Below are 11,231 nucleotides of genomic sequence, written 5' to 3' on the forward strand. Positions count from 1 at the left end.
CGACCAAGAAGTAAGACGTAGAAAGATGGCAACTGCTGTAAGGGTAAGAAACCCGTACAGAGGGGGAGTATGACGATCGATTTGTATAAAAAATATTTACTTCTATATGCAACTCGCAACTCGCAACTTTCGTGGGCGCCTAATGACCATATAAGGCAGGCGCCTTTCGAAATCCTTGAAAATGCGGCCAGATCCCCCTGGCGAGTTGCAAGCTGCAAGTGAAAGTTGATAGTTGATAGTGAAACCTCGGCTAACTGAGGTCGGACTGAGGTCGTACTTAGGTCGCGCGCAGTTTCACGATCAACTACCAACTACCAACTTGCTAATCTTATCTAATGGGCGCTTCTCTTTATCTCGCCCCAGATTAATCTCGTTGGCATCTAATCAACCTGCCCCAGACTCGGACTTCTGACACCCCTCCCTAGGTTTTACCTTCCTCCACTGCAAAAGCAATATCTCAGCAACCATAGGTCCTGTTGGCTTCATTCTTTTTGTGGGTACTTACCTGAGGCAATTGGATTATGTTTGTACAAACACTGTGATTGATAGATAATAAACCATTTTCCTTGCATACACAATGTCAATCTTATATGTGCCAACTATGTACATGATTGTGATCATATTTCACAAGCACTTTTGAACCCCTTTTCAATGTATTGATCCAAATGATCTACATTTTTGTATGACCTATAGGTATAACTGCAGGTGCGGATCAATCTGCAGGTAGATTTGTGGGTTACAGGTTCAAATCTGTAGGTATGGGTTGATCCATGCATGGATCAGTTGCGAATCTAGGTCAGAGTCCCAAAAAGTGATATACCTGTAGGCACAAATCCAAATCACCTGTAGGTTAACCTACGCTCAGCTCTACACCACCATTGTCAAAGTTGCTATGGAGATGTCAGACTATGGCGACGATGACGAAGACGACATTGAGGACAACATATAGCGATCTGGTATGTGCTGATGTTTTGAGCGCCGTGGCAATTGGGGGTAGAGGGCTGCATGGGGTTGCATTAGTATATGCTTGCTGTGTATCGTGTTTTGCCTTACAACTTTGCATAGAAGGCTTGTGCTGATTCGCCGTGCGGTTTTTTTCAGTTGTCTATGCCCTAGTATGGCGAGAGATTCCGACGACGGCCACGGCCGTCAGCTCCCAACAACCACTACAGCGAGGCTACAATGACGAGCATGGTGGTGAGCACGAGGTCCCGGTTACAAGGCTCGGGTCTCGACGGTGGCTGCAACTGTGAGGTTTTGACGATGACCACGGCTGCGAGGTCCCGGCAATCAATGCCCTCTTCGTCGCACGCGCTCTCTCCCCCGTGCACCCTCCTCACCCTCACTGCCCGCCACCGCCCTCCGCGTCCTCCTCGCCGGGCATCCTCTCCTGCGCATACCCCGTGTCGCAGTGCCCCGCCTTGTGCGCCTGATGCTGTGCCTCCTCGTCAACGCACTTCACAGCACATGGGTATCACCAAGCACGCGTACCACAAGTACTGCACTGCAGCAGCAGCTGCTCTGGTCTTGTCTGCGGCTGTCATTGGGAGCGGGTGCTTGCCATTAGGTCTGCGGCTATGCTCATTGTCTACATGCCCACGAACATGCTCATTGTCAGGGCCCTCACTCCTTGCGCGGTGTTGCCGGAACCGGAACATCGCCCTTTGCCGCAAGGACAGGGCACCGCGAGGAGGATACAGAGGAGGGCACAACAAAGAAGGTGCAACACGGAGGACGCAGCGGATGCGGAAGACGTGGAGGACGCGGAAGACGTGGAGGACGCGGAGGACGCAGAGGACCGCACCCGGCAAGGAGGGCAAGGAGGGCACAGCGAGGAGGGCACACAGTGCGGACGGCACGCAGCAAGGAGGGTGCGATAAGGGGGGCGCGTGGTGGGGAGGGCATGCGGCGCTGACAGCGCATGGCGGGGAGGGCACAACGAGGGCGCATGGACGGTGCCGGGCAAGGAGGGCACGGCGAGGAGGGCATGTGGCGGGGAGGGCACGCAGGGGAGGGTACGTGGGGGAGGGTGCACAGGGGAGGGTGCGCAATGTGTCGTCTGCAGTTGTCTGTGGGAGAGAACGTGTTGCGCTGCAACACGTCGCGAGTGGAGAGATGCCCGCACTGTTGCACATGCAAGAAATGCAGTGCGGTCACTGCAGTGCCTGGCTATGTCATGGTGTGACATATTTTTGGGACAGGGTCCCTTCACGATTGGGCGCAATTTTGGTGGTGTCCAGGAGTGGCAAGGCCAACGCAGGAGCCTCTTGGGGAGCCTTGGGAACAGCAGTGGCAACAGAGGGTGTATGAGCGGCTGGCTGCGCGATAGGAGCCTTGAAGGACACATCCACCATGTCCGCATCCAGGGGCTTGTTGTCCGCGGACGGAGCCAGCTCTTTGTCGATGTAATCATTGTCAGAGGACTCAGAGTCGGCAGGCGCTGTAAAACTCACATATGGGGGGGCGCAATCTGTTGCCCCTTTCCTGCAAGTACTCTGGTCCGGGCTCTATTGAGGCTTGGCGTACTCGTAGGATAGTGGGGCAGGTAGAAAGGCTGCCCGCACTAGGCGCGCGGGTTCCGAATACCCGCACGCCGCACACGTCTATTGAATACATCATTATCTTATCTCTGCCCAGCGCGTACGGCGCTGGGCTCGTGGATGTACGATGCCCGTAACGACCCGATCCTGGGTCGTTACAGGCGCATTGCCCTCTGCATCCTCCTCCTCCTCCTCCTCCTTCTCCTCAGCCACGGAACCGATAGGCTCTGGTGTGGTGGTGGCTGACTCGCTGGAAGGGAGCGGCGGGAGCAGGTTAGTTGGCGGAAAACCCAGCTCCTCAGTAAGAAGGTCGATCACCCAGGTCAGGATCAGGTGGGGAGTGTCGCGAATGTGGCAGATTTTGAAGACTTCGCGGGCAATTGGGGGCGCCGCTGTTTTAAAAGGACAGAAGATCAGTACTGGCAACAGAGGATGTGGCGGGCAGAAGCCGTACCGTAGGTGAAGTTGTTGGCCCGGTACCAATCCACGTACCCCACATGTTGGATTAGTGCCCTATCGCCTGCCACCTTGACCGCCTTCACCAAGCTGCAAGACTGGTGTTGATACCAACAGCGGTCACAACAGTTGAGGCCTTCACGCATGATGCATTTCATGGGGGTGCCATCGGGGTCATGTCCGCGACAGCCAGTACACTAGGAAGAAGAAGAAGGTCAGCACGAAGAAGGTCAGCACGAAGACAAGGAGCAAAGTTGCAAAGGCAGCGCTACGTACACATTGCATCTTCGTGTCCGGGATTTGCGCGCCACGCGGATACACCGGGGGTGAGAAGAGAGGGAGGCCAGAGCAGTGCGCCCGTGGAGCATGTGCCTCACTGGTGGCCGCCTTTTTGCTAGAACGGCGGCTGCCAGCCTTCTTCTCGACAGGGACTGCTTTCTATGACAACGTCCGCTTGGAGGACGGCACGATGGGCTGGCCCTCCCCCTCAGACTCTGACCTGGAAGGTACATGCTCGGGCTTGACGGTCTTCGCCTTCCCCTTTTCCTTGCCTTTGCCTTTGCCTTTTGGCGGTTGGCGCGGTGTCTTGGGTGAGGACAAAGCGATGGTGTTTGCGTGGGCAGTTTGGCGGCGACTCCCTCACCACGGTTGTTTGGCCGGTGGCGCTGCAGAATCAGGAGTCGCAGACTGATGCAGACACTTGTTGGACGCTTGGTCTGCGGCAGCGGGGCTTCGTGCGCAGATACACACAGAGATGTGGGTTGGCACGGAGGTGGGCGGCAGAGGTGCAGTGTGCACGGCAGTGGCAACAGGGGGGGCGAGCGGAGGATCCGCTGGGGCAACAACTGCGGTGGCGACACCGCGGCAGGTGCGGTAACTGAGCCTATGGCCAATGAAGGGACCGTCACGCGTTCCCAAGCCTTAACGAACTGCTGGTTAGTGTTGCGGGGTCCGGTCCGGTCCGGTCTTCAAGCCCCATTTTGGAGGACCGGAGACCGGGACCGGGACAGGACCAGTGCAATGCTGGGAGGACCGGACCAAGACCGCGGTCCTCCATGGTCCTCAGACTGACTGCAACCGGTCCAGGACCGCTGTCGGTCCTGGCTCAATCCCGACCGGTCCCTGGACAGGTTAGGACCAGTCCTCTCATATGCCCAGCACATAGCTAATAGTGCTCACAGTTATAGTATTACAGCAGTAGCATGTATGTGACACAATGGGCAAGATAGCGCAGAACGCGGGGGTAGGACAGCGGCATTACTCTACATAGGGACCCGGGACACCGCAGAACGCGGAAACACGGTGCTGAGGGGGTGCAGGGCGTGCGCAGACAGATGACAAGTATTGTATATACGGGTAAGGATACATCCGTGCGCAATGACCTTGGCCAATAGTGCGAGACTGCATGCCAGCCAACTTGAGATGCGTACATTTGATGAAAGAGAGGCCGGTGTGCGGAGTGCAGATATCTGCACACCGAGGGGAGTGTGGTATGCGTGCGAAAATGAGCGTGGAACACCATCGCGCGATGGCCACAGCCAACGGAGGGGACACTGCACGAGCGTTGTCACAGCGCGACGGCCATGACCAACAGCGGGGCCGCCGCCAACGCTACATGAGGCGCCTGTGCACGATGAAAGTGCGACCGGAGCGATGAGCGTGGGCGCGGGTCGTCGACGGGAGTGTGATGTGCGTACCAAGGCAAACGTCATCATGGATGTGGACTTATCTTGACGGTGTAATGTAGCGAGCAGTGAGGAGGTTGAAGATGCTAGCAAATGTGTCAATAGAACACCCACCGAGATGCGAGGGAGATCGTACATATTTACCAAGATATCAGTCCTCTCTGAGTGGACTAGTTGGATGTTGTAGGGTTTCAGACGTCGCGTGGTGGTGGTTTGAAGAGGCAGGACATGATAGACGAAGAAGGAAAGGACTGCCAAGGGGGGCCCACTGAGCAAAGAAGGCGCCAAAGGTAGGGCAGCTGAGAGAGCCTGTGCTGGGGCGTACGGACTACTTTCGTAAGTCATTAACGCCTCACAATGGTACTGATGACGCACCATGCACCCGTGTAGCCCGTCTCATTCGACCCAACCCGCAACATCCAGTGCCGCGTCCTGACTAGTTCTGGTGGACCGCTCCATCGTGAATGGCCGCGCAGCAGTAGCTGAGTTGGTTGACGAGAGCACAGAGAAAGGCGGGCGGATTATGGGCGTGGGCAATGAATAGGGTAGCGCGGTGCAAGAGCAGCATAAGCGGGGGCTGGCGCGAGGGGTGGGTGAGAGGCAGAACGAAGAGACGAAGCGTAATAGGCGCCCGTGCGAGCCGCCTTTTGTGCACATTGCACGGCAGACGGGGGAGTGTCTCCTCATCGTTTCGCAAAGAGCTCAGACTCCCTGTAGTGACTGCCAGCATTAGATAGCTCTGAGGGTGCATATGATATCATTGGGATACAGGATCTGGATAAACATGCTAAAGTACATGAACATCGAGCTCATCATCTTGCAAGAGCTCTTCCACCTCGTAGAATCCAGTATACTCCAGTAGGTCTATGTCCTCGATCTCCTGGCTGTTCAGTCTAGCATAGTCAACTATCTGAGGTCTCCAGTGATGGCTCAAGCATTCGAGCCACTTGAACAAGTCCGGACCCAAACGAGAGCGTCTGTCGGTCGACACCTGCTTGGCATGCGAGAAAAGGCGCTCGACAGCGACAGACGACGCGGGGATAGGTAATATGTCCAATGCCATCCGTGCGAGTGTTGGATAGATCTTGGCATGCTCCTGTTAAGGCGGTCAGAATATGATAGATTCACAATTGCAACGGTTCGGACTTACACTCCACCATTTCACTGTATCGGTCGTCTTCTTGATGCCCAACGCCGGGTCCTCGAGGTAGCGCCGCAGTTCGTCCTTCCAGCCGTTTGAGTCCTCTGTGCGAAGACGACGCATGCGCTCTCGATCATACTCGTCTTCGGAATCCGACTCCCCGGCAGCCGCATCATCGTGTTCGGGGCCTCTGTCCTCTTCGGCGTGGGCTGCCGCCTTCTGGTGAAGTCACAGCGGCCAATAATACTTCATCTGCAAGCGCGCGGTCAGTGAACGTCTCGCGAAAGCATCGCAAATGCCTCACACTATCTTTGATGACTTCGCGCGCGTACTCGGTCCAGTTGACTGCATCTTCGTTACCCGCGTCAAGCTCAGCTTGCTGCTCCTCCGCGCCACCCCATTTCTGCTCGATGTACGAGAGCTTGTAATAAGGGTGGAGAACTGGGGGAATATATCAGCATGGACAGAAGCGGGCGACAAGTGTGAACGTGATACCTAAAGACAAGACGTAGGCGGCGCTGTTGTCGAGCTTATTGTAGTACTTGCCCAGCTTGTCGAGGCCGTGGCGAAGGGCGGGATGGAAGATTTCGTACTGAGGGTCCTCGAGTTTGCGTTCCCATCGTGTGCAGAGCGATTCGAGTGCGGGGATGACACGGTGGATCGTTGGCAGCGTCTCGAAGGAGAACAGCTGATGGTACCTATTCGCATCCTGGTGATGGGTTAGTAAGGTAGTCACAGAACCAAAATGTCGCACTTACGGCGAGGATATCGACACACAACTGGACGCGTCGCCAGTCGGCCTCTTCGAGGTGGAACACTGACCACGGGATCTTCTTTTGAATCTTGCCGTTCTGTCGGATGACGGTGATCGGGCCGAACTTGGCTTCAGCAGTAGCGACGAAGGAGTCGATGGCCTGCAAAATTAACATGTCAAAACCAGGTATACACGTCGAACCCGAAAAGATTACCTCACGCAGCTGGAAGGCGTGCTCGCACATCCCATATGCGCTGCCCCAGCGTGTGTTGCCATGGAGGGGGATAACGAGCGGCACTTCGACGCCTGTTTGCTTCTGGAGTCGGAAGAATGCTTCCTTGCGCTGCGGGGATGCCTGAATCTGCACTAGATGGTTAGCGAGATGCGTACATACTAGACTCAACACGAACCTTGATGGCCAATGTCCGAATGACTGCAATGATGTCGAGGCCGCCAACAACGGCGCGATTCTCCGCGAGCATCGGATCATAATCCCAAATTGCCTGCTTGTTCTCGACAAGCCCGACCTGAGTGACAGCGGTCATGAAATCCTCGATACTGAGTTGTACTACATGCGCAAGGCAGCTACGGCAGAGTGATCAGTGTGCTTATCAAGAAGTCTGATCAAGAACGGCCGGGGCGTACCTGAGCTGATGGGACTTTGGGTCCCAATCCTTCACACCGCGCTTGGCCAGGATGGCGGCGATCTGCTCCGTGGCGGTCGTGTTATTGCTCGCGTTGTCCGTCGTAACGTGCCCCAGCTGTAGTAACGTGTGAGGCGTGTATGCGGCAGTACGTTGGATGTGATGCTCACCTTGTTCGCCCCTGCCTTTGAGGTGATCCCGATGCGATCGGTAAACTTGATGAAGTACCGGCCAAGGTTCGCACCACCGTGGTTTCCCAGCACCTGGTGCATTGCGATGACGGCGGCGTGAAGCGACCATTCGCCTGCGTCTGAGACGTCTATCCACTGTCCCAGCATCCCGAAAAACGCGATGCTGGTGTGCTCTTCCATCCAGAGGTCGAAGTTAGTTGAGATATCGCCAGGTGCAGCCTCGATTGCCGCCTCGAGAGCCTTCAAGAGGTCGACGAAGTTGTTTTGAATGCGCGTGCGCACGGTCGTACGCGATGGCAAGTCTTCTTTCGTCGTTTTTGGCCGCATGACGACAAGGCAATTTGTGAAAGTGGGTTCATCTGCGAGGAGTAGAGCCTTTGAATAGGATAGCAAATGAGTTCACTGAGGGCGAATGTGTCAGAAGAAACGAACCTGGGCGCCGCAGACGACGTGTTTGGTGACGGCGTCTGCTATGCCCACGCGCGAGAACGCAGTGGGCGTCTCCACTTTCTGCACCACACCATCAAGAGTACCCTGCTTGCTCACAGTCCTCTTGCTCTCTGCCGCCGCTGCACACGCCTCCAAGACACTCTTCGGCGTCGCCGCCTTCGACTCCTTAACGTCAGCTGCTTTACATCTCTTATGATACTCTGGATAGTGGGACGACGCAATGTGGCGCTGGCACGTCGAGTTCCCACCGCTGTACCATCCCGCACAGCCCCCTTGGGCAGCCTTCTTCTTCAGGTCGTCCCTAGCAAGCAACACGGTTATTGACCTTCTCAGAAACGTTCAGATTGGTGAGTACTGACTTGCATATCAAACACCAACGTCCCCGGACCACCTTGACCTCGCCTTTCTTCGGCCTAAAGCGCACATCCACCTTCCCGGAGAAGATCATCAGGAGATCTGCGGTTTGATCGACTTTCTGAGTGATCTTATCCGGTATGTCGAGCTCAGTATCGTCCTGAAAGCTCGGTGAATGCTGATGTGTACAAGATAGGACTGTTGATGCATACCTCGTTGTCTGCCCCCGACTGATCCCCCTCGGCAGCGTCATCATCGCCCTCCTCGCCATCGACAACTTCTTCTTCATCTCCAGAAATCACCTCCGGCTCATTGCCTGCTCCGCCGTCATCCGCACTGCTTCCTCCATCGACTACGACCACCTCGGCAGCGACTGCGGCCTTCTTACGAGCCGAGCGCTTTCCTTCGGCAGCTTTTGAACGCTTCTTCGGCGCCACTACGAGCTCGTCACTGCTCAAAATGGCGACTTCTGATTGCTTCCTTTTGGATGCAACGGGGCCGTCCTTGTTCTTCACGCCGCTGCGGGTCCCCATTGCCATAGATAGAGTGTTGATGTGCGAATGAATCGAAGCTTGCGCGTTTCCAGTCCTGGGTGTGAGACTTTCCCGAAATGTGCAAAATGCGTCTACCAGGTAGAGCTGCACAGCCGTGGGACCCAGCTGTACAGTTGTGGCGCGGCTTCGGCGGCTGACTGATTGCTGTGTTCTCTGAGTGCAGGGACCGGTCCAAACTGGTCCTATTCGATCAGTCCAGGACCGGTTCCGAGCGGTTCAAAGTGGTCCGCAAAAATGCGAAGGAATAGAGGACCTAGGACCGGGACCAAGGACAGGACCTGTAAGGACCGCCTGCCAGTCCGGTCCTCATCAGTCCGGTTCCGGTCCTGTCTGCGGTCCCCCTGCGGTCCCCCTGCGGTCCTCGGACTGGACCCCGCAACACTACTGCTGGTGGATCCACGGAGAGTCAGGGGTGTGCTCAGTGGGCAGGTCGCCCATTCCCGCCGTGAAGTCCACGAAGTGGCAGTAGAGGGTGTCCGCAAGGCGGCAGACAGTGGTGGGGCACTCGGTCAGATGCACAAGCTCATCCTGAAACACGCGTTAGCAGCTGTGCGACAGTGGGGAGGGGGCACAGTACTCACCAGCCACGCGAGCACTGCTCATACCGGACCGGGGGCATTACGTAATGTCACTCACAGCAGACGTGATGCAGCGGCAGCGGCAGCAAAAGTCGCAGCGTCAACTTTGACGGACCCTAATGAAGGTTACACATACACAGGTTATACTATCATGGACCCGGAGTTCAGACACTGTTTTGGGTCCCCGCATTGCCCAACAAATATCTTTGTCCCATGTCCCCCAATGATGCGCAGCCTGCGGTGCTGCGCGGTCCGACGACTCATTCGCGAGTCCGAGGCCGCTGCGTTTGCGGGCTCAGTCAGCGGTCCGCGTGTTTCATGCCTGTTCCGGCAGTCCCAACTCGCTTCTGATATTTGTATCCTGTTCATTTCCCTCAGCTTTGTCATCCCGCGTGTGCGGAATCGCAGCGCATCGTGATTCCAACACATTCGACGCGCGGGATCGACACATTCAGTAGTTTCTTGTGGCGCCCGCGCTCCACGTGATTGTGTCGCGCGCCATCCCGCCCCTTTGTACTTTACATCTGCTCGCGGCTCTCGACGCCGATGCCTCCTGTCTCGACGTACGGACTCACTCTGGCCTGCACCCCTCATGTACTTATACGCGGGCTTTATGCCTCTATTATTCAGTTTTCGGTTTCCCTTTCATTTTCGAGTGCTCCTCTCGCCTCTCGCCTCTCGCCTCTCGCCTCTCGCCTCTCGCCTCTCGCCTCTCGCCTCTCGCCTCTCGCCTCTCGACTTCGACCCTCGTGTTCACTTCGCACCCATGTGCGCTCGCCCCCGACTTCGCCCCTCGACGACTCTCTCGTGTTTTGCCTTTGTTCTCCCTCGCTCTCACATACGGACAATCGCTTGCGTGGTTGTTTGTGCAGCTCTTGTGATTCTAGGCGACTCCTACTAGCTTTACATGCGGCTCAGTAATGCAATGTCACTGCGCCGACCGTTGCCGGTTTGAAACTCCGATGTACAGCTTGATAACACCCTGCTCTCCAAAGCCTTCACATACTTAGCATCACGTAGATGGGAGTTACAACATGGACAGTAGCCGGAGCACGGATGTCACACTTTGTACCTCCTCCCACTAAACTACTCAACTCCCCGTCCTTACACAAACCGGACATCATCGGAGAAATGTGCATAAGACATAGTTACTCATATTGTACACCCTCAGTAAATTTCATAGGCAGTGCCGGGATCATGCGGAAGAGCGTCGAGGTGTGCACACAGAAAAACCTGACCTCGCAACATTGTACTTCAAAGATCAGACCCTCTACCATGTCCAAATCCTTCGAACTTTTTGGGCATAGTAGAGCAGATGCAGATATATAAATGTGCCAGTTTGCAAAATTATCGGAGGTCAGGAAGGGAGGCTAATGTCGGAATGTCCGAACTCTGGGTTCTGTCCAAACTCCGGGTCCGTGATAGTACTTGTTGCTTTCCAAAGTCAATAAAAAACCCCACATAACCGAAAGTTTATTATCTATCAATCACAGTGTTTGTACAAACATAATCCAATTGCCTCAGGTAAGTACCCACAAAAAGAATGAAGCCAACAGGACCTATGGTTGCTGAGATATTGCTTTTGCAGTGGAGGAAGGTAAAACCTAGGGAGGGGTGTCAGAAGTCCGAGTCTGGGGCAGGTTGATTAGATGCCAACGAGATTAATCTGGGGCGAGATAAAGAGAAGCGCCCATTAGATAAGATTAGCAAGTTGGTAGTTGGTAGTTGATCGTGAAACTGCGCGCGACCTAAGTACGACCTCAGTCCGACCTCAGTTAGCCGAGGTTTCACTATCAACTATCAACTTTCACTTGCAGCTTGCAACTCGCCAGGGGGATCTGGCCGCATTTTCAAGGATTTCGAAAGGCGCCTGCCTTATATGGT

The 11,231-nt window shown here is 55.4% G+C and overlaps 3 protein-coding genes across 3 annotated transcripts; all 3 read right to left on the reverse strand.

Moving 5' to 3' along the window:
• Positions 1 to 2,174: 2,174 nt before the first annotated feature.
• Positions 2,175 to 3,154, reverse strand: TRAVEDRAFT_48603 (uncharacterized protein; the record flags this gene model as incomplete). Its single annotated transcript, XM_008041120.1, has 3 exons — positions 2,175 to 2,440; positions 2,645 to 2,932; positions 2,995 to 3,154. The coding sequence occupies 3 exons, from the start codon at positions 3,152 to 3,154 to the stop codon at positions 2,175 to 2,177; spliced, it is 714 nt and encodes a 237-aa protein (XP_008039311.1).
• Positions 3,155 to 5,468: 2,314 nt separating this feature from the next.
• TRAVEDRAFT_125350 (hATC-domain-containing protein) lies at positions 5,469 to 6,222 on the reverse strand (the record flags this gene model as incomplete). The annotated part of the gene is made up of 3 exons (XM_008041523.1): positions 5,469 to 5,777; positions 5,832 to 5,978; positions 6,055 to 6,222. Coding segments are annotated over 3 exons (624 nt in total), but the record flags the coding sequence as incomplete, so codon positions are not given.
• Positions 6,223 to 7,630: 1,408 nt separating this feature from the next.
• TRAVEDRAFT_99481 (uncharacterized protein) lies at positions 7,631 to 7,909 on the reverse strand (the record flags this gene model as incomplete). The annotated part of the gene is made up of 2 exons (XM_008041524.1): positions 7,631 to 7,786; positions 7,844 to 7,909. Coding segments are annotated over 2 exons (222 nt in total), but the record flags the coding sequence as incomplete, so codon positions are not given.
• Positions 7,910 to 11,231: the final 3,322 nt, after the last annotated feature.

This window comes from Trametes versicolor, assembly GCF_000271585.1.
Source record: "Trametes versicolor FP-101664 SS1 unplaced genomic scaffold TRAVEscaffold_7, whole genome shotgun sequence".
Taxonomy (NCBI): Eukaryota; Fungi; Basidiomycota; class Agaricomycetes; order Polyporales; family Polyporaceae; genus Trametes; species Trametes versicolor.